We start from the raw sequence: 22,151 nt of genomic DNA, 5'->3' as shown, positions 1-22,151 counted from the left end.
AGGGACATGTGGACCAGGGAGTCGCGGAGGGAACGATCCCTGTGGAAGGCGGAGAGGGGTGGAGAGGGAAAGATGTGCTTAGTGGTGGGGTCCTGTTGAAGGTGGCAGAAGTTGTGGTGGATAATGTGTTGGATCCGGAGGCTGGTGGGGTGGTAGGTGAGGACAAGGGGAACTCTGTCCCTGTTGTGGTGACGGGAGGGTGGGGTGAGGACCGAAGTGCGGGAAATGGAGGAGATGTGGGTGAGGGCATCATTGATGACGGCAGAAGGGAAACCACGATCCTTAAAGAAAGAGGACACTTGAGATGTCCTGGAACGGAAAGTTTCATCCTGGGAGCAGATGCGGCGGAGACAGAGGAACTGGGAATAGAGGATAGCATTTTTGCATGTGGAAGGGTGGGAAGAGGTATAGTCAAGGTAGTTATGAGAGTCAGTGGGCTTATAGAAGATGTTAGTGGACAGTCTGTCTCCGGAGATGGAGACCGAGAAATCAAGAAAGGGGAGAGAAGTGTCCGAGATGGACCAAGTGAGTTTGAGGGCTGGGTGGAAGTTAGAAGCAAAGTCGATGAAATTGACAAGCTCAGCATGGGTGCAGGAAGCAGCACCAATGTAGTCGTCAATATAGCGAAGGAAAAGTTCAGGAGCAGTACCAGTATAGGTTTGGACCATAGACTGTTCCACGTAACCAATGAAGAGGCAGGCATAGCTAGGGCCCATGCGAGTTCCCATAGCTACACCCTTGGTCTGAAGGAAGTGGGAAGAGCCAAAAGAGAAGTTATTAAGTGTGAGTACCAGTTCCGCCAACCGGAGGAGGGTAGTGGTGGTAGGGAACTGGTGAGGTCTATTGTCCAGAAAGTAGCGGAGGGCTTTGAGGCCTTCTTGATGGGGAATGGAGGTGTCTGAGGATTGGACATCCACAGTGAAAATGAAGCAGTCGGGACCGGGGAACTGGAAGTTATTGAAGAGGTGGAGGGCATGGGATGTATCCCGGATGTAGGTGGGGAGGGACTGAACTATGGGTGACAAAATGGAGTCCGCCACAACAGACAGGATCTCCCGGTTGCCACCCACTTCAACTCTGCCTCACATTCCCATTCGGATATGTCCATATATGACCTCCTCTACTGCCATGATGAGGCCAAACTCAGGTTGGAGGAGCAACACCTCATATACTATCTGGGTAGTCTCCAGCCCCTTGGCATGAACATTGAGTTCTCCAACTTCTGGTAATTCCCTCCCCCTCCCTTCCCCCATCCCAGTTCCACTCTGCCCCCTCCTCCAGCTGCCTATCACCTCCCTAATGGTTCCACCTCCTTCTACTACCCATTGTGTTTTCCCCTATTCCTTCTTCACCTTTCCTGCCTATCCCCTCCCTGCTTCCCCTCCCCCACCTCTTGATCTTTACCCTTACTGGTTTTTCATCTGGCACCTACCAGCCTTCTCCTTCCCACCCTCCCCCCACCTTCTTTATAGGGCCCCGGCCCCCTCCCTCTTCAGTCATGTCGAACGGTCCCGGCCCGAAACGTTGACTGTTCATTTCCACGGATGCTGCCCGACCTGCTGAGTTCCTCCAGTGTGCTGTGCGTGCTGCTTTGACCCCAGCATCTGCAGAATATTTTGTGTTTCTAATAAACTTGATTTGACTTAAATTAACACAAACTGCAATATATGTGAAAAATATTGGGGTAGAATTGTTAAATTTCTCAGCTCATAAAGATGTAATACATTTAAACAACCTGGATTTCTGAGTTGCATGATACTCATTGACCTCACTGTTAATCCAAATAATTTTGTTCTCTTTACCCTTGCTTACAGAATCTTGAATCCTGAATCTTGAAAATCATTGTCAGGATTAAACAAACAGAAACATTTTTGATTTGTATGGATTGTATACAAAGGTGAAATTTGTAATATAGATAGAGAGGAGCCTAATGAAGTTACAGCAAATCCTCATGCTACATTTCCAGCTGGATTTCACTACAAACAGCTGTTGAATATTTAAACAAGATCAGCATGCAGATACAGTGTCTTGTAAAGGTATTCAGCCCCCAACCTTTTGTTCACATAAATGAGTATTACAACCAGCGATTTTGATCAAGTTAACTGAGAATTTTTATTTGTGAATCACATGCTGCCTTTTTTTCATAGTCGAGCCCCAAAACAGGTAAAATTGTAAAGCATGAAAAACTAAAAATTCAAAAATGCAGGTGTCAACAATTCAAAAGTATTCATCCCTCTTTGCTCAGTACTTGGTTGAACGACCTCTCTCAGCTATTACAGACAGTAGTCTTTTTAGATAAGTCTATATCAACATGATGGAACAAGATTTGCCCATTCCTCTTTGCAAAGTTGCTCAAGCTGTGCCGAGTTAGTTGGGAGAGTAGTGGTGGACAGCAATGTTGAAGTCTTGCCAGAGATGTTCAATCGGGTTAAGGTCAGGACTCTGACTGAGCCACTCAATAACATCAATTTTCTTCAATTAAAGCTACTCCATGGTTGCTCTGACAATGTGCTTTTGGTTATTTTCCTCCTGAAAGATTAACATCCTTCCCAGTTTAAACTTTATGGCAGAGGATAGCAGATTTCTATCCAGGATCTCTCTCTGTATTTAGTAGCATTCATCTGCCCATCATTGCTGACCAGATGCCACATGTACCACTTAGTGTGGAGGCCAGAAAGTTCCACTATAATCTCATCTGATACAAGACTTTCTTCCAAGACCTTATAGATTCTTCGAAGTTATGCTTTGTGAAATCTTTATAGGCAAGGATATGCCTTTTTTTTTATCCAGGCTTCTTCCTTGCCACTCTTCCATAAATACCTTTTTTGTGCAAGGCCTTAGAGATTGTGGAGTCATAAACTTCATCTCCATTTGCAGCCACTGACATCTGCAGCTCCAACAGAGTGACTGGTTCTGTCATAGAAACCACTCTTACAAATGACATTCTTCTTCGATGACTAAGTTTAGAGGGACAGCTTGACCTAGGCAGTGTGACTGTAGTTTCATATTTTTTTCCAATTTTTCACAATGGACTGCACTGAGCTCCAAGGTATAGAGTCATAGAGAAGTACAGCACAGAAACAGGGCCTTCAGGCCATCTAATCCTTGCCAAAATCATTTAAATTCCCTACTCCCATCGACCTGCACGGGAACCGTGGTCCTCCATTTCCCTACCATCCATGTACCTATCTAGACTTCTCTTAAACATTGAAATCGAGCTCCCATGCACCACTTGTGCTGGCAGCTCATTCCACACTCTCTCACACTCTAAGTGAAGAAGTTTCCACTCATGCTCCCTTTAAACTTCTCACCTTTCACCCCTAACCCATGACTTCTGGCTGTAGTCCCATCCACCTTTGTGGAATAAGACCTGCTTACATTTACTCTATCTATACCCCTCATAATTTTGTATATCTCTTTCAAATCTCCTCTCAATTCTAAAGAATACAGTTCTAACCTATTCAATCTTTCCTTATAACTCAGGTCCTCCAGATCCAGCAACATCCTTGTCAATTTTCTCCATACTCTTTCAACCTTATTGACTTCTGTCCTGTAGGTAGGTGACCAAAGCTGCATACAATACTCCAAATTAGGCCTCACCAATGTCTTACACAACTTCAACATAACATCCCACCTCCTGTTCTCAATGCATTGATTTACGAAGGACAAAGTGCCAAAAGCTTTCTTTATGACCCTATTTACCTGTGACACCACTTTCATAAATTATGGACCTATATTCCCAGATGGCTTTGTTCTGCCACACTCTTCAATGCCCAACCATTCACTATGTAAGACCTACCCTAGTCGGTCCTACTGAAGTGCAAAACCTTGCACTTGCCTGCATTACATTCCATCTGCCGTTTTCCAGCCCACTTTTCCAGCTGATGCAGATCCCACTGTAAGCCATGATAGCCTTCCTCACTGTCCACTACACCCCCAATCTTGGTGTCATCCAGAAATTTGCTGATCCATTTAACCATATTATCATCCAGTTCACAGATGTAGATGACAAACAACATAGGATCCAGCACCAATCCCCACAGCACACCGCTAATCACAAGCCTCCGGTCAGAGAGGCGACCCCCTACTACCACCCTCTGGCTTCTCCCACAAAACCAACGTCTATTCCAATTTACGAGGGGTGATTGATAAGTTCGTGGCCTACGGTAGAAGGAGTCAATTTTAGAAAACCTAGCACATTTATTTTTCAACATAGTCCCCTCCTACATTTACACACTCAGTCCAGCGGTCGTGGAGCATACCAATCCCTTCTTTGTAGAAGTCGGCTTCTTGGACCTCCAGAAAGTGGTCCACAGCAGGGGTGATTGATCAGCTCGTGGCCTAAGGTAGAAGGGGATGAGTTATTAATTTCAAACTTTCTGCATCATCACTCAAAGAGTTGGACTGCACATGCATGTAATGAGAGCTGTATAACTCATCTCCTTCTACCTTAGGCCACGAACTGATCAATCACCTCTGCTACGGACCACTTTCTGGAGATCCAAGACGCTGACTTCTACAAAGAAGGGATCCGTATGCTCCATGACCGCTGGACTAAGTGTGTAAATGTAGGAGGGGACTATGTTGAAAAATAAATGTGCTAGTTTTTCTAATATTGACTCCTTCTACCTTAGGCCACAAACTTATCAATCACCCCTCGTACTACCCTATCCTGAATGCTGAGTGACTGAACCTTCTTGACCAGCCCCATGCAGGACCCTGTCAAGTGCACTACTAAAGTCCACGTAGACAACATTCACTGCCTTGCCTTCATCCGCTTTCCTGGTACCTTCCTCGAAAAGCTGATTACTGTTTAGACAAGATTGGTTGGACATGGCCTACCATGCACGACGCCATACTGACTATCATTAATTAGTCCACGCCCATCTAAATACTTATATGTTTGGTCCCTTAGAATACCTTCTAATAACTTTCCACAACTGCTGTCAGGCTCACTGGCCTATAATTTCCTGATATATGTTTAAAGCCTTTTTTAAACAGCAAAACACATTTGCTATCCTCCGGTCCTCTGGTTTTTCCCCTGTTGCTCTGGGTGATTTAAATATCTCTGCTCGGGTCCCAGCAATTTCTGCACTTGCCTCCCGTAGGGTCTGAGGAAACATCTTCTCAGGTCCTGGGGATTTATCCACCCTGATTTGCCTCAGGGTAGCAAACACCTCCTCTGTAATCTGTGCAGCATCCATGAAGGTTATGCCACTTTGTCTCACTTCTATGTCCATCTCCTGAGTAAATACAGGTGCAAAGAATTTATCTAAGATCTGTTTTGGCCCCACACATGGATTATCATTCTGATCTCCCAGGGAAACAATTTGTCCTTTGCAATCCTCTTGCTCTTAATATATTGTAACATCTCATAGAATTCTCCTTCACCTTGTCTGCTAGAGCAACTTCATGTCTTCTTTTAGCCTTCCTGATTTCTTTTTTAAGTGTTCCCTTGCATATCTTATATTCCATAGGCACCTAATTTGTTTCTGTTTGCCTCTAACTGCGAGACACCTTTTTTCTCTCAGCCAGGGCCTCAATATCTCTTGAAAACCAAGGTTCCCTACGGTCTCGGCCCAAAACGTCGACTGTACCTCTCTTCCTAGAGATGCTGCCTGGCCTGCTGCGTTCACCAGCAACTTTGATGTGTGTTCCCTACACTTGTTATCTTTACCTTTTATTCTGATGGGCACATACAAGCTTTGTACTCTCAAAATTTTGTTTTTGAAGGCCTTCCACTTACCAAGTACACCTTTGCCAGAAATCACCCTGTCCCAATCCACACTTGCCAAATCATTTCTGATACCATAAAAATCAGCCTTTCTGCAACTTAGAATCTCAACCCATGGACCAGACCTATCTTTTCACATATTCACATTGAAACTAATGGCATTGTGGTAACTGGATGCAAAATGTTCCCCTACGCAAACTTCTGAGGTATGTTCAGTGCCTTTGAGATGGTCTTGTGCCCTTCCCCAGATTTGTGCTTCTGTATTATCATTGCTATGACTTGCCTTGAAAGCTCTTTTGTCTTCATTTTGGTTTGGTCTGCTGAAAATCTACCATGCTCTTGTAGCTTCCAGAGAGAGGGGGCATTTATTCAGATGAACCTCCAATTTTCTATATCAACAAATTGGGTGAGTTGGTAAGGTAATATACAGTATTGCACCCGAGGAAAGTTAGCATTGTAATTACAAAGGGGATGAATACGTCTTCAATTTACAATTTTAGTTTTAAATTGTTGACTGGTTTTGGAATTTTTCTTTTGATTTGACATGACGCACGTTGCTTTGCAGATTAGCTCAAGGATTCCTACTTCAACATATTTTAAATTTTGACAATGAGACAGTAAAATGTGAAAATAGTTGTGGGGTGGGGGCTGAATAGTTTTTCAAGTCACCATTTGAGCTTGTTGCATGACATTGCTTGTATATATAGCTAACTACAGTTCCTGCCGTGTTTCTGTCTAGGTTGTCTCCTTCTGTGATGTGGATCAAAGCAAGATAACAAAGGGCTTCTATACTTATGAAGAGTCAAAGGTAAATTCCTTTTTTTGTAAATGCCAGTTTAATGACATGGGTTTACACAAGTTCAGCCTACAGCACAAAACTAGCACCCCAGCTCTGCACAATCCGCACCTCTGCACAAAACCCTCACACCCAATCAGTGATTTAGACTTGAATATTACAGTCTGTTCATTTTTAGGGACATGGATCTCCAGAGACCAGCAGAGTGTTTGGATTTACCCATGAACTCCTTGGATATTTCACCTAGGAATTCCTTAAAGATTGAATTCCCTATCCTGATTTGGGATGAGGAAAAGAGAGCTGATTTGGTGGAAGAGTGGGGTGAGGGGTGTAGGAGAAAAATCTTCCTATTAATAGCATCTCTTTTTCTATCTGACAGTATTCACAACACATGTGCAGTATAAGCAGCCATGAGACAGAGAAGACTACACAGTGTTTAATGAAAGTGAATGCACTGTTCCACAACATGTATGACATTTTCTTCTCATCTACTACAGGTTATTTTCTGATGATCCTCTGGCTTAGAGATCATATGTTATACTCATCTTCTGTGTGTCTTTTAGTAGTGGATTGAGAAGTTAAGGTGTTGCAGTGTTAACTTCAGGAACACTCATTCACATAAGACCTCAATTTCTGTCTAAAATGCTATGTGCTTTCTCTCACATTGTCGACTTCGTCCATTATAAATCCCTCAAGTATATCCACAACTTTATAATTAATACTGAAGTTTCTGTAACAATGACTTTGTATGCATGCTGATATATCAATCCGGTGTAATCTGAGAAATGGGAGCTTAGAATAGCTTCTACACAAAATAGATTTAATATTATTAAAATAAAGATTAATGATTGGCAGATCAGATCTAACTGATATTAACTAATAGCTTACAGAAATATCACTTTGCAAATTGGTTAAGAATTACTGACTGGTACAGGTTTAACACTCTGAATACCTGAATTCCTTCCTGTCTCCAGTTTTAGGGCATCACTTTTTTAGTGATACCAAACTCCTGTAGTGTCAGATATTTGTTTGCACCAAGTAGACAATAGAAAAATAGAATGAAATTCCCCACCCAGAGGACAGACCTTTTTCACCATAGTGATGTTGACCTTGATGCTGGATTAAGCCTGTATTTATAGTCTCTTTGTTCTTTCTTTTTCAATCTTCTTATTAATATCAAATTTTCAAACAATACCATGAATTGATACAAAGCTATTGGTACAATTGATACAATACCATGAATTGATACAAAGCCATTGTTAATAATCAGTATATATAGACAAAAACACAGTTAATACACAAATATTAACCTCCCAAAATCTTACAGAGTACAAATAAGTAGTATATAGAAAAAAAATATACAAAAATATCATGGAAAAAGAAAAAAGGAAAAAAAATGTCCCAATAGGGAAAAAAACCCTAATCTAAATCAAACTAATCAACTAAATTAAAAAAGAAAAAGAAATGGGCTATTATGTAACATCAGATAAAACCAATAGTGTCAGTAACTCCGCTCCTCTCTCCATATATTTAAAAGTAGCAGAATAGAACTGGAGAGGGTCAAACTACAACATATGAAAGTATCGAATAAATGGCCTCCAAGTCTTTTAAAATTTAATAGAAGGATCATAAGTGACACTTCTATTTTTTCTAAATTTAAACGAGACATAGTTTGAGAGATCCATTGAAATGTAGTAGGAGGATTAATCTCTTTCCAATTCAGTAGTATGGATCTTCTAGCCATTAATGTAACGAATGCAATCATCCGACATGATGAAGAGGTCAAATGACTTTGTTCTATCATTGGTAAACCAAAAATTGCAGTAATGGGGTGAGGTTGTAAAATCAATATGCAGAACAATTGAAATAATATCAAAGCTTCTTTCCAACTGTGATAAGACTGTTGAATGGATCCTGACCCGGATCAGGGCCGTACCCTCCAAATATCCGGATCTGCCTCTCGTTTTGCACTACCTTACTTTCCATTTTCTATTTTCTATTTATGACTTATAATTTAAATTTTTAATATTTACTATTGATTTGTACTCCAGGGAGCGGGAAGCACAGAATCAAATAGCGCTGTGATGATTATACGTTCAATTGTTTGGCGACAATAAAGGATAAAGATATTTTTCCAATATTTCTTCAACAGAGGACATGACCAAAACATATGAGTTAAGGAAGCTGTCTCAGAATGACACCTGTCACATATCGGATTTATATGAAAGTAATAACAAGATAATTTATCCTTAGACATATGAGCCCCATGTACTACTTTAAAACTGTATCAACACATGTTTAGCACATACAGAGGAAGAATTAACTAATTGAAAATTTTTTTCCCATTTCTCTGTAGGTAAAGTGAGGTTAAGTTCCCTTTCCCAATCGTTCTTAATTTTATTAAATACATCTGGATTAATTTTCATAATCATATTATAAATAATTGCTATTAAACCTTTTTGAGAGGGATTTAAATCTAAAATTTTTTCCATAATATCCATTGGATATAGATTCAGAAAGGTAGTAAGAACAGTATTTAAGAAGTTTCTAATCTGTAGATATCTAAAGAAGTGGGATCTAGGTAAATTATATTTATTAGATAATTGTTCAAAAGACATAAAACAATTTTCCAAAAATAGATCACAAAATCATATTATTCCTTTTGTCTTCCAGACCAAATAAGCTTAGTCCATAATAGAGGGTTGAAAAAAAAATTAGATATAATAGGGCTTACTAAGACAAATTGATTCAACCCAGAAAATTTTCAAAATTGAAAACATATTCGAAGAGTATATTCAACTATTGGATTATTCATTTGTTTATTCAATTTTGAAAGAGCAAAGGGAAGCGAGGTCCCTAAAATAGATCCCAATGAAAACCCTCGTACGGATTTACATTCAAGATTTACCCAATGTGGACTAGAAATTGTATCCAAGTTTTATGTCCAAAATTTTAAATATCGAATATTAATTGCCCAGTAGTAAAATCTGAAGTTGGGCAATGCCAAACCACCCTGCTTTTTGGGCTTCTGTAAGTATCTTTTACCTGATCTAGGATTTTTGTTCTGCCATATGTATGAAGAAATTTTAGAGTCAACATTATCAAAAAAGGATGTTGAAATAAGAATTGACAATGCTTGAAATAAATATAAAAATTTAGGTAAAGTAATCATCTTGACAGCATTGATCCGGCCAATAAATGACAAAGACATTGGTGACCATTTAGTAAAGCAAACATTTAATCTGATCCAATAAAGGTAAAAAATTAGCTTTAAATAAATCCTTGTGCTTCCTAGTAATTTTGACCCCTAAATAAGTAATTGGTAACCAATCTGAATGGTAAACATTCATAACTTGGAACCTGCATGTTTAACGGAAGAAGTTCACTCTTTGTAAGGTGTAACCATTTTGTACTGGCAAGGAGCATACATCCTAATGCACCCTGTGCTGAGCCCTTTACCATAAACTTCCCAAAATGCCTTCAGCATCTGGCAATCAATTGGCTGAGTTATCCTGGGTCAGAGACAGGATCCTCTGATGACAGAATATTCCATGTAATGGGTGACAAAAATCTGTGATTAAATCTTTTCCCACTTCTAGTAGAGGGCATCTGTAAAGGGAAAACCAATAAAAGGCACAAATTTTACATAGAATTTATCTTGCATCATGATTACCAATATATACTGTATGTTTGACATCACAACAGTGCTTATTCATTTTACTTGTAGATGTTATGCTCAGAAATTACAAGGATTCGATGGTCAGGCATTCACAACTCTTCTTATAACCTGGCCTTTGGGCTTAGCAAATGTTTCCATGTGTTGTGCTCTGGGATTTACTCTTTAATTGATACGGAATCTACCTTCACAATTTTTTATTGTGTTGATACAAATTTTGCATAATTCTTATCTTTAAAATAAAATGTTATACCTTTTGTGTGATAAACTGTCTGGTGTAAATTGTTAGTGAGGGCAATCTTAAGAGCTGGTTGGTGATAGTTTAAAGGTCCCAATCACTTCCTAAAGAGAAAATACTTCTTACAGCATGCTGCAGTGTCAGCCAGAGAGTGGGACAGGTCACTATCCACTCAACTAGGTGTGTAAGACTGCCAGGCCAGCGAGGTGGTAGGGATGGGTGCAAATACACCATTCTCTTAACACCAAAACTGATTTATTTTATAACTTCCAAGATATAAATTATAGTTACAAATAGACTGCATTCTTGACATATACAAATACACAATACGTTTTATGTGTTGCAAATTTATAGCAACGTACATTTACGTAGCACCCTTACTATAGAGAACCCTAACAAATGTGCTTGCTTCTCCTAGATCAAACCCAAGCCAAAGATTCCCATTTGCCATTTTACGGAAGCCAAGCTCCCTTTCATCATCTGTGTGAAGCTGGTGAGTGAGAATACTTGTTTTTAATTAATAAATGTACAATGCATTAATGATAGAATCAACACAGCTGCAAGGCACTCTTTTAAACACATTGGAGTCCAGTTGTTCTGGACTTCTAACCAGGGCCCTGCTTCCATTGCTCCCTTTAAGCTCACCTGGTTCACTAGAAAATTTAACAAACTACTTTGTATCATCTCAACACTTCTGAATTGGCAGCATGATAAGGTAGTGGTTACCTTCACTGCCTGTAAGGAGTTCGTATGTTGTCCCCGTTTCCTCCGGGTGCTCCGGTTTCCTCCCGCACTCCAAAGACGTACGGGTTGGTAGGTTAATTGGTCATTGTAAATTGTCCTATGATCAGACTAGGATTAAATCAGGGGATTGTTGGGTGCTGCGACTCAAAGGGCCGAAGGACCTATTCCAAGCTGTATCTCAATAAAGAATTAGGCGTGTATTGGTGTACTCATAGTCCGGAAATGCTACAAGGCCTCAAGCATGCTGGATTAATAAAATTTTCATGTAAGTTAAGTGTGATCCTCCAGTTAGGTTTTTCCTCATCCCAGCTGGAGAATGCTTGACTGTAAAAGGTACATGTCAGATCTGCAAAAAGTAATGCAATGCATATTTAGAATTAAAAGACTGCAGATGTTGAAAATCTGAAGTAAAAGCAGAAAGCACTGGAAATGTTTAATAGTTCAAGTGGAAGCTGTAGAGAGAGGAACCAAATTAAAGTTTCAGGTTAATGACCTTTCACTCCCCACAAATGCCACCTAAGCTGCTGAGTACTACCAGAATTTTTAAATTGCATTCACAATATATGGCTTAAAAATCTTCTTGAATGCTGCCATTGTAAATAGTTTAAGATTTGACTTTGCCAAAAATGGACCTTGATCTGATTTGAACTAAATTCCATTTGTAGTTGTTCGGACTCAAAACTTAAGCTGAAATAGCACAGCAAGGATGCACACTTCCCACTTACCAATCAGGTAGTGAAGCGACCCAGTCTTGTTAACCACATGACTGCTCCAAAACCTCTCCTCCTTTTCAGATCTGGCTCTAGGTACTTACTTGCATTGTTCTCAACCAATTCATAAGAACTGGGTTCAGACTATGCATCATTGAGCAAAACCTGACATCATAAATGGTTGTGATGCTTCACTCCCAGATGAGCTCAACACCTTTTATGCACGCTTTGACAGAGACAATAAAGCTACGCCTGTGCGAATCCCTCTGGCAGCCCTGTGATATCTCTTTCAAAGGCCAACTTCAGAACATCTTTCAAGCGGGTGAACTCTCGCAAGGTGCGGGGCTTGATGGTGTACCAGGTAGGATGCTGTGTCAGCCAGCTGGTGGCAGTATTCAAGGACGTCTTCAATGTCTTACTGCTGCAGTCAGAGGTTCCTGCCTGCTTCAAAAGGGTATCAATCCTACTGGTGCCAACTAAGAGTAGGGTGAGTTGCCTCAATGACTATCTTCTCTGATCAATTGCTTTGAGAGGTCGATCTTTGGTAGAATTAATTTTTGCCAAAGACCTGGACCCACTGTAATGTGCCTACCACCATTATAGGTCTACAGATTTTATATAAAAAAGATTTGAGTTAATTTTAGTAATAATAATACAGAAAATATTACATAAGTACATGGGTTTCCCTTTGTGGCTTCCTGTTAGTGGCTGACCTGCGCATGGATAATAGGGTTCAAATGTTACATGAGACGGACAATTGTAGTCACCTGCCACAAAAGCAATAGTAATTCAACTGCAAAAAGAAAGTGGCGGACTTCTGGTTAAGATAGCGACAGCTTAAGTCGCTAAAACTATTGCTCCGCTCCATTTCATACACCTGCATTTTTTTATTTTACTTCTTACTCTTCCTCCCGCTATTGAATCTGCTGGCTACACAATGAGTGTTCCTAAGGCTACTAAATCGGCAAAAAAAGACATTCCATCGGGAGCCACCTTGAGTGAAATTGTGATGCTGTTAGAAGAAACCTGACAAGATATATTTTCCCGATTTGGTTCGTTGGAATTGAAACTGGATAAACCTAACTCTACACTGGAGAATCACATTCAGCGTTTATCACAAGTTGAAGAAGTTATGGAGAAGCTAGATCGTCGTTGTCAAGAACTGGAAAAAGTTTGCTCTACCCTTAAAGAGCACAATAGCAAGTTAACTTCTAAAGTTATGGATCTTGAAAGCAGGAGTAGATGCAAAAATCTTCGAATTCTCGGCTTGCCGGAGGCTGTTGAAAGTGGATCTCCTGTCAAATTTTTCTCGAACTTTCTGTGAGATTTTTGAAAGTGAAATACTTTCCAGTCCTCCAGAGATCGATCGAGCGCATTGTATCTTTACATCTCGCTCAGCGGACGGCCAGAGACCACATCCAGTCGTAATTCGCCTTCATCGTTACCAAATCAAGGACTTACTAATTAAAGTAGCTCACCGATGTAAAACACTTCAATATAAAGGTCATGCTATCCGTTTAGTAGAGGACTGTACACCTCAAGTTATGAGTCAACGTGCTGAATACAGAGGAGTAATGAATGTTTTTTTATAATCAAGGACTTTACCTTCTCTTGCCTACCCAGCCCAGCTCCGAATCAAGCTCGAGAACGGCGATTTTAAGTGTTTCGATTCGGTCGCAGAGGCGCAGACCTTCGTTGATAGCCTATCTGATACTTCGAGTTCGTCAGATACGATGTGATTTTTTTTTTCTTTTCAGCCTTTTTCATTTTTTTTCGATAACTGTTATTTCCTTTATTTTTTTCTAATATTCTAATCTTTATCTCTTTTATTATCTATTTAATTCAATATATTTCGATATGATGGATTTCTATTTTTCAATATGGACATTTTCACTTTTCTTAAATAGAGCTGATTGTGAAATTATGTAATTAGACACCTTTTAAAAGTCTTTGGAGATTTCACTTCAAAATGGAGTTGGTGTCGCATTATGAAATTATTATCGATTCATGAAGTGACGTCTTCTTTGAACTGTTTCCTCTTTTTTTCAGATTTCAGTCTCCATTTTCTACAAATCTAGATTTTTTAAAAATTTAAAATGAAGTTGATGTCGCATTTAATTAATTAGTGGCTTAACTATGTTGTATTGTCCTATTGAAGTGTTTTTTTTCCATTTTCTTAATATTACTCTCTATCTTTCATAATTTTAGTTATTCAAATGTTAATGAACTTTTTTTTCTCTTGGTTAGATTATGTTAACTTTAAACAGCAGTCAATGCTGTACCTTTAAATTCATTTTCGGGTTTGGATCGAAAATCCCTTCGAATGGATTTTCCTTTGGCGTTTTTTTTTCTTGTGTTTCAAAATGCTATTTACGTTTTTCTTATTTTTATGATTCGGATGGATTACTTACTTGGATGTTAAAGTTTTTTTTCTATATAATTGGGTTTACAGATGATTTTTTTTGTTTATCAATTAAAGCGGGTAGGTTGCGGTAAAGTTTCTTTTTAGATAATTATCATATGTTACGATTTATAAACTTTGTATTGTTTTTTCTTATTAAGGTTAAGTTTAGTTTGCAATTCTTAAAGCTTTCTGGTGTTTTTTTCATTACTGTATTAACTGTTGGAGTGGAGACGACTAAGATGTTACCTAACTGGAAGTCCAGTAGGGGGTTAGTTTTTTTAGGGGAGAGCTTGCTGCTTTATATTTGCAGCTTTCTTGCTGTAGGTTCAGAGGGTATAGGTGGGAACTCCAATGCTAATATTATATACGGAATTTTGACATATTTGCACTATACAGGACGTAATTTCGCCGTTTTTTTTCTTCTATACCTTTGCTCCAGAGTTGACATATAAATTTCAGATATGGTTCAATGCCTGCTATCTTTTTTTTCCTATGTTCAATGGTTAGTCCGTTGAACTTTGTAAGCTGGAATGTTAGGGATTTGAATCATCCGGTTAAAAGGGGGAGGGTGTTTGCACATCTTAAACAGTTTAGAGCAGAGGTAGATTTTTTTACAAGGAACACATATTCTTTACTCAGATAACTCTCGTCTTATGGCACGATGGGCAGGACAACATTTTCATTCAACGTTTCAAGCCAAGGCGAGGGACATTTGAATTCTTATAAACAAAAATGTTCCTCTTGAGCTTCATAATAAGATTTTTGATCCTAATGGTCATTTTATTATTGTTTCGGGGAAACTTTATAATACACGGGTAGTTTTAACCAACCCTTATGCTCCTAATTCGGATGATGTAGGGTTTTTTGACCTTTTTTCATTGCCAGAACTAAGCTCATACTCTCTTATTTCAATTGCTGGTTGGATCCAGTCTTGGACAGATCTTCCTCTATCCCTAGACAATTAAGTAAATCTGCTTTATCAATTCAATTTTTCTTTCCAATTATGGAATATCTGATATTTGGCGCTTTTTTCATCCCTATGAAAGAAATTACTCTTTTTTTCTCACAAGTACACCATACATTTAATAGAATCGATTATTTTTTAATTGATAATCAGTTGATTCCATCCATCCGTTCCTGTGACTATGAGAGTATATTGATTTCAGATCATGCCTCACTTACATTGTCTATAGTTTTTCTTGGTCTCCCTCAAGTAAATAAACACTGGCGTTTTAATCCGACCTTGTTGTTGGATAATGACTTTGTAAAATTCATGGAGGATCAGATAACTTTCTTCATAAATACTAATACATTACCTGAAACCTCAAGTCAGGTTGTTTGGGATGCAATGAAAGCATATCTAAGAGGTCAAATAATTTCTTATACAGCAAATTTGAAAAGAAAGATTCATAAAGAACGTTTAGAATTGATCAATCAGATTAAAGCCATAGACCAATTATATGCCCAGGTCAAGGATCCAGAGCTGTATAAGAAAAGAATGGAACTTCAAACTAAATTTAATCTTATTTCTACTTACCCGGTTGAACGCCAACTTTTGAGCAGTAAAAGTTAGTTCTATGTCCACGGGGATAACTCTGTTAAGTCCTTAGTTAATCAACTTAGACGTTCTAAAGCAAAACAACATATCACTAAAATTCGAATGAGTAAGGGGAATATTACTATGGACCATTCTGAAATTAATGATACATTCAGGAATTTTTATTCTCAACTTTATACCTCTGAATCCTTTAATGGTAATACTAATGTTTTGCAATTTTTAAATAGTTTAATTATTCCTAAACTTTCTTCTGATCTCAAACATAAATTGAATGAGCCATTATCCTTAGGGGAAATATCCTCTGCTATTTCTGCTTTGCAGCCTGGTAAATCTTCTGGTCCTGATGGGTTTTCTGCAGAATTTTATAGATCATTTTCTTTATTGTTCTTATCCCAACTTAGTTTAGTTTTTTCTGATTCTTTTAAATAAAATAAATTGCCTGCATCATTTGATGAGGCTTGTATTATTCTTTTAGTGAAAAAAGGTACGGATCCATTAGAATGTGCTTCATATAGGCCGATCTCTCTATTAAACGTAGATGTCAAAATTTTAACTAAAGTTTTGGCCCGTAGATTAGAGACTATTTTACCTTTAATTATCTCTGAAGATCAATCTGGTTTTATTAAAAATCGCCTTCCCTTCTTTAATATTAGGCGTCTTTTTAATATCCTATATTCATCTTCATCAGGGATTCCTGAATGTGTTATTTCTCTTGCTGATGAAAAGGCATTTGACCAGGTGGAATGGCACTATTTATTTGCGGTTTTAGAAAAATTTGATTTTGGACATAATTTTATGAAGTGGATTAAGATACTATATCCTCATGCAATTGCATCCGTTTTGACTAACTCTCAGCAATCCCAACCGTTTGATCTTAAACGTGGCACCCGACAAGGGTGCCGTTTAAGTCCTCTGCTATTTGATCTGGCTATCGAGCCATTGGCAATTGCGTTTTGCAGTTGTACCGAATTAACTGGGATCGGGAGGGGCGGGATTGAGCATAAAGTCTCTCTATACACCGATGACTTGTTACTTTTCATATCAAATCCGACCACTTCCTTATCTTTGATGTTTTTACTTCTTGATAAATTTAGTCAGTTATCCGGATACAAACTTAATCTATATAAGAGTGAATCTTTTCCGATAAATAAAGAAGCACAAGCATTAGAATTTCAAAATCTCCCTTTTAAAGTAGTAAACAATTGTTTTACTTATCTTGGTATTATAGTAACAAGGAATTATAATCACCTTTTTGATGAGAATTTCAATAATCTTTTAAATTTTACAAAACAGAGTCAAGCACAGTGGTCACCTTTATCTATGTCTTTAATTGAGCGAATTAATGTAATTAAAATGTATATTCATCCTAAATTTTTACACTTATTTCAATCTTTACCTATATTTATTCCTAAAGTTTTTTTTGATTCTTTAGATTCTATTATCTCGTCATACCTGTGGAAGGGTAAACAGTCCGGACTTAATAAAGCTCATCTTCAAAAGCCTAAAAGAGAAGGTGGCTTGGCATTGCCTAATTTTCATTCATATTATTGGGCAGCCAATATTCGCATTATTATCTTTTGGTCCTACTTTTATAATCAGTCTATTTGTCCAACATGGGTGGCAATGGAATTGAATGCTTATAAGAAATTATCTATTCCAGCTGTACTTGGGTTTACAGTTCCTTGCCACCTGCCAAAGTTTATTATTAATCCTGTAATCAGGCATACTCTGAGAATATGGGCTCAATTTAGAAAATGGCCTTTATAGTTTTTCCCTTTCTAGTCCTATTCTATACAATCATTTATTTCAACCTTCTAGGCAGGATTCCACATTCCAAGACTGGTGTAGGAGAGGTATCAGGCGTTTTGAAGATCTTTTTAAAGACAATCGGTTTGCGGCTTTTGAACAGTTGTCTACAAAGTTTAATTTACTGAATACTCATTTTTTTAGATATCCTCAAATTAGACATTTCATTAGCCCTTTAGTACCATGTTTTCCTGAACAACTTAATAAAAATGTGGTAGATTTGTTTCTTTAAATGAACCCCTTGGGTAAAGGTTTAATTTCTACTATTTATGTCAAATTTATGAATCTCAGACGAGCCCCTTGTGATAAAATTAAAACTGCTTGGGAGCATGACTTTGGTTTTTCTTTGTCCGACAAGGTTTGGGATTCAATTCCTAAGTCAGTTAATTCAACTTCTTTATGTGCTCATCATTGTCTTTTGCAGTTTAAAGTTGTCCACATGGCTCATATGTCTAAAACCAAATTGGCAAAGTTTTATCCTGATATTAGTCCCTGGTGTGACAAATGCAAAGGAGGTGAAGCTTCCCTTATTCATATGTATTGGGCTTGTCCTTCTTTGGAAAAATTTTGGAAAGATGTTCTTTCAACTTTATCTTCTATATTAAATTGTCATTTGGAACCTGATCCTTTGATCACTCTTTTTGGTATTTCTCGAGAATCTGACAAGCATTTGATCCCAGCTAAACGACAAACATTGTCTTTTGCCTCTCTTTTAGTTAGACGTGCAGTTCTTCTTAAGTGGAGAGATGTAGTTCCCCCTACCCATGTTCAACGGCTTAGGGATATTATGTCTTGTTTAGAGCTTGAAAAGATTTATTATTCACTTTTTAATTTGGACATAAACTTCCATAAGGTGTGAGGACCTTTTCTTGAATATTTTCATAATTCTCACTCAGATTGACAGGTGTATTTTTTTTTTCTTCCCTTGATTGTCAGATCCTGCATTTCCAGCTTTCTTTGACTTTTTTTGATTAGGTAGCAGGCTGCTTTTTTATTATTATTCATTTTTTTACTACAATGTATAGCTCTGGGGTGATAAAAGTTTATCTCAAATGTCCTTTCAAATATGTATACTTATAATATAATGGTTGGCTTGGAGTTGAACAGTGGGTGGGTTGGGTGCTTCCTTTTTTATTTTTTTTCATTTTTAATATTGGAGACTTGCTCATTTGTTAAGATATGCACTATTGTTATTTTTGTCTGTATTGCAATGATCCTTCTATTTATACCATTGATTTTTTTATGCTGTAGTTTGTAGAAAATCATAAATAAAATATTAAAAAAAAAGTAGGTGGCATTATTTTAGGAGATGACACACATCTAAAAAAAGAATCGACTGATAAGATTCATCCCCTGGGGCACGTGAGCCTCTGAACAATTCTCACTCATCAAATTTTAATTAGCTATGAGTTATATTTTCCTTATATCTTCAGCAATATAGAAGTAATTAAGAATAAGTGTCAAAAACGTGTAGTTATTAAACACAAGTCCAACTGAAAGGAGTCTATGGACTGTCACAGAGAGAACTTGTTTTCACTTAACTAATTCATGATTAATATGTAAATGTATAATTTTATGCACATTGTGGGAGAAAAGGTATTATGGCTCAAATTTAATTATGCTGAGGTCTAGACTCTAATCAGGAGGCATGAATTTATATTTCAATTGGCTGTAGAATTTAAACTCAAGTAGTTTAATAAATCTGAAGTAGAAAACAGGTAGATGACAAAAGTACTCAATTGCTTTGAAAGCTGTCTGATTGATTAATATTCTTTAGGGAAGAAAATCTTATTATTGTTACTCAGTATGCCCTTTATATAACCTCAGATCAATTCTTAATCATTCCCTGAAAAAGTTTAGCCAATAACTTAATTATATATAAGCTGCTATGACAATGGATGCATCTGCTAATGAAGCTGATTTCCTATCACAATCACAAGGCAACTGGAGGTCGACAATAAATACAGCCCTTTCCACATTATTTTAAGATTTTAATTGATCTTCTATGACTTGGGAGCTTAGTTATCATATTCTGTTACTATTGTTTCATGTACAATAGGCATTGTTCAACAGGAGCCTACCACCTGCCAAAATCACACTGAATCTGAAGGAACTGTTTCACAACTTTGCTGTAGCAGTTTTGACAGAATGATAGAGTCAAAGTCATCACACAGTACAGCATGAATACAGGCCCTTTGCCCAACAAATCTATACTGACCATAGTGCCCTCCCAGCTAGTCCCAATTTCCCACCTTTGGCCCGTATCCCTCTAAGCCTAGCCCTCCGTGTACCTGTCCAAGTGCTTCTTAAATTATACTATTCTACCAGCCTCAACCACTTTCCCTACAGCTTGTTCAAACTTCAAAGTACATTTATTATCAAAGTATGTGTTTTTTATACAACCTTGAGATTTGCCTCCTTACAGGCAGCCACTAAACAAAGAAATCCCAAGTGAACCCGTTAAAACAAAAGAAAAACGTCAAACACCAGAGAGAAAAAAAATAATAAAAGAAAGCAAGTGGCATTCAGAATTGAAGCTCACAAAAGTGGGTCCACAGGCAGGCAGATTCAGAAGTTAGTCGCAGGCCCCAGCCTCAGTTCAGTACAGAGACGAGTGAACCGGTCCGACCCTCACCTCCAGCCCCGATACCCTGACCTTTTCAACCTGGCCCAGCGCTGAAATCGGCCTAACCTTGGGTTGTTCCTTGTGCTCGGACCTGGACTCTGCTGCTTCAATACTCTTCCATATACAGGTTTCCCCCGCCATCCGAAGGTAGAGCGTTCCTATGAAACGGTTTGTAAGTTGGAATGTCACAAAGCGAAGAAGCAATTACCATTTACTTATATGGGAAAAATTTGTGAGCATTCGCAGACCCAAAAGTAACCTACCAAATCATGCCAAGTAACACATAAAACCTAAAATAGCAGTAACATATAGTAAAAGAAGGAATGATATGATGAATACACAGCCTATATAAAGTAGAATACTTTTCCACAATAATTGCCTGCACTGTTCTCTGTAGCGAAAATCTCACGCAAGCGCTGTTGGCAAAAACACGGCGCAAGCGCTTTCCAGTAATCTTTAAACTATGAAGCTGCCAAATCATATCAAATAACACGTAAAAATACACAGCCTATATAAAGTAGAAATAATGTATGTACAGTGTAGTATCACTTACTGGAAGTGGAAAGCGTCGAGCACACTGATGATGGTGTGTTAGGCTGAGTCGGAGGTTGGGATGGTGCAGTGGTCCCCACCCTCCAGGCTGCCAACCGATACCGATCCGCGAAGAATGCAGGGGTACAGCGGTAGCCGGGACGCATCCAGCGTATCTTTAAGAAAAAAGCTGAAATAAACAAGCTAATTAATTAGGTGCTGCCTGGCACGTAAATGTCGGCCCAGATCAGAGGCTACCGCTGCATTTTCCACGAATTGGTATCTGTCCGCGGCCCGGGGTTTGGGGTGGTGGGACACTGGGGTGTCATCTCATCGTCGATCAGGGCAGGCAGGTCATCTTCTATCTCTGCCTGCCTCGATGTCGAAGGTCGAGGTTCGTCATCTGCTGTGGCTGATGTGGAAGGCTTGCTTGATTGCTTAGCCTCGCGCATTTTTAGATCATACAGTTCTTTGTAAGCACTCAAACCATCCTGCAAATATGCACTAAACCGATGTACCATTTCAAAGTTAAAGTCGTACTTTATCATTGCAGCGAAGATCTCACGTAGTTGCCTCACGTTCAATTCCTGGACAACTTCACTCTCGGTCCGTTGGCTAGTGCATTTGGTTTTGATTGTTATCCTTTCCTCTTGTAATTGCATCAGCTTTTCATCTATCAGTGCTTGGTCATGGGATGCCAAAATCTCTCCAACATCATCTTCATCAGCTTCCACAAGCCAAGCTCACTTTGTCCTTACTTCATTCACCACGATCGAAACGCATAATTATGTCTAGTTTTACGCTGAGTGTAACACCTTTACAAGCTCTTTCAGGCTTTTCCAATACCTTAGAACTCATCTTGCAAATGGCTGCTCACAAGCACGTGTTTAAGCAATGCCGGCCAGAATGCCATTCGGAATCCTGGGGAGGGCGGCTGCTCGGGGCGCACGCTGCCTTTTATTGCACGCTGCTTTTTTTCGGGTGCTGCTTTTTTTCGTAGCAGTGAAAACACCTTCTGTTAGCGAAAACAGGGAACTAATGTAGGTCTTTCATAACAGTGAGGTTTCGTAAAGCGAACATTTGAAAAGCGGGGGACACCTGTACTCAAATGGTTTAACTTGTTTGATTAAATATCAGAGAATGTATACTCACCCTCTGAGTGAAAAAGTCCTTTTTAAGCCTTTCCTCTTCACCCTACATACATATATGCCCCCTTGTTTTGGCATTCTCTGCCCTAGGGAAAAGACTTTTACCATTCACGTTATCTATGCCCCTTGTAATTTTAAACCCCTCATTTTCGAAAAATTCCAAGGAAGAAAGTGCTAGCC

The 22,151-nt window shown here is 38.6% G+C and overlaps 1 protein-coding gene across 11 annotated transcripts in view; it reads left to right on the top strand.

The window, feature by feature from the left end:
• The window catches only part of b3gntl1 (UDP-GlcNAc:betaGal beta-1,3-N-acetylglucosaminyltransferase-like 1), a 385,172-nt gene that overhangs the window by 288,392 nt on the left and 74,629 nt on the right, over window positions 1–22,151 (top strand). For 10 of the 11 annotated variants that reach the window (XM_072242369.1, XM_072242370.1, XM_072242368.1 and 7 more), the window contains 2 exons: window positions 6,474–6,542; window positions 10,863–10,937. In XM_072242369.1, coding sequence (XP_072098470.1) covers window positions 6,474–6,542; window positions 10,863–10,937 — 144 coding nt within the window. Of the gene's footprint in view, window positions 1–6,473; window positions 6,543–10,862; window positions 10,938–12,133; window positions 12,222–22,151 lie in introns of those variants that run through there. The other variant, XM_072242371.1, reaches the window with a different exon arrangement.

This window comes from Mobula birostris, chromosome 24 (assembly GCF_030028105.1).
Source record: "Mobula birostris isolate sMobBir1 chromosome 24, sMobBir1.hap1, whole genome shotgun sequence".
Taxonomy (NCBI): domain Eukaryota; kingdom Metazoa; phylum Chordata; class Chondrichthyes; order Myliobatiformes; family Myliobatidae; genus Mobula; species Mobula birostris.
This window is presented reverse-complemented; position numbering and strand designations above follow the sequence as displayed.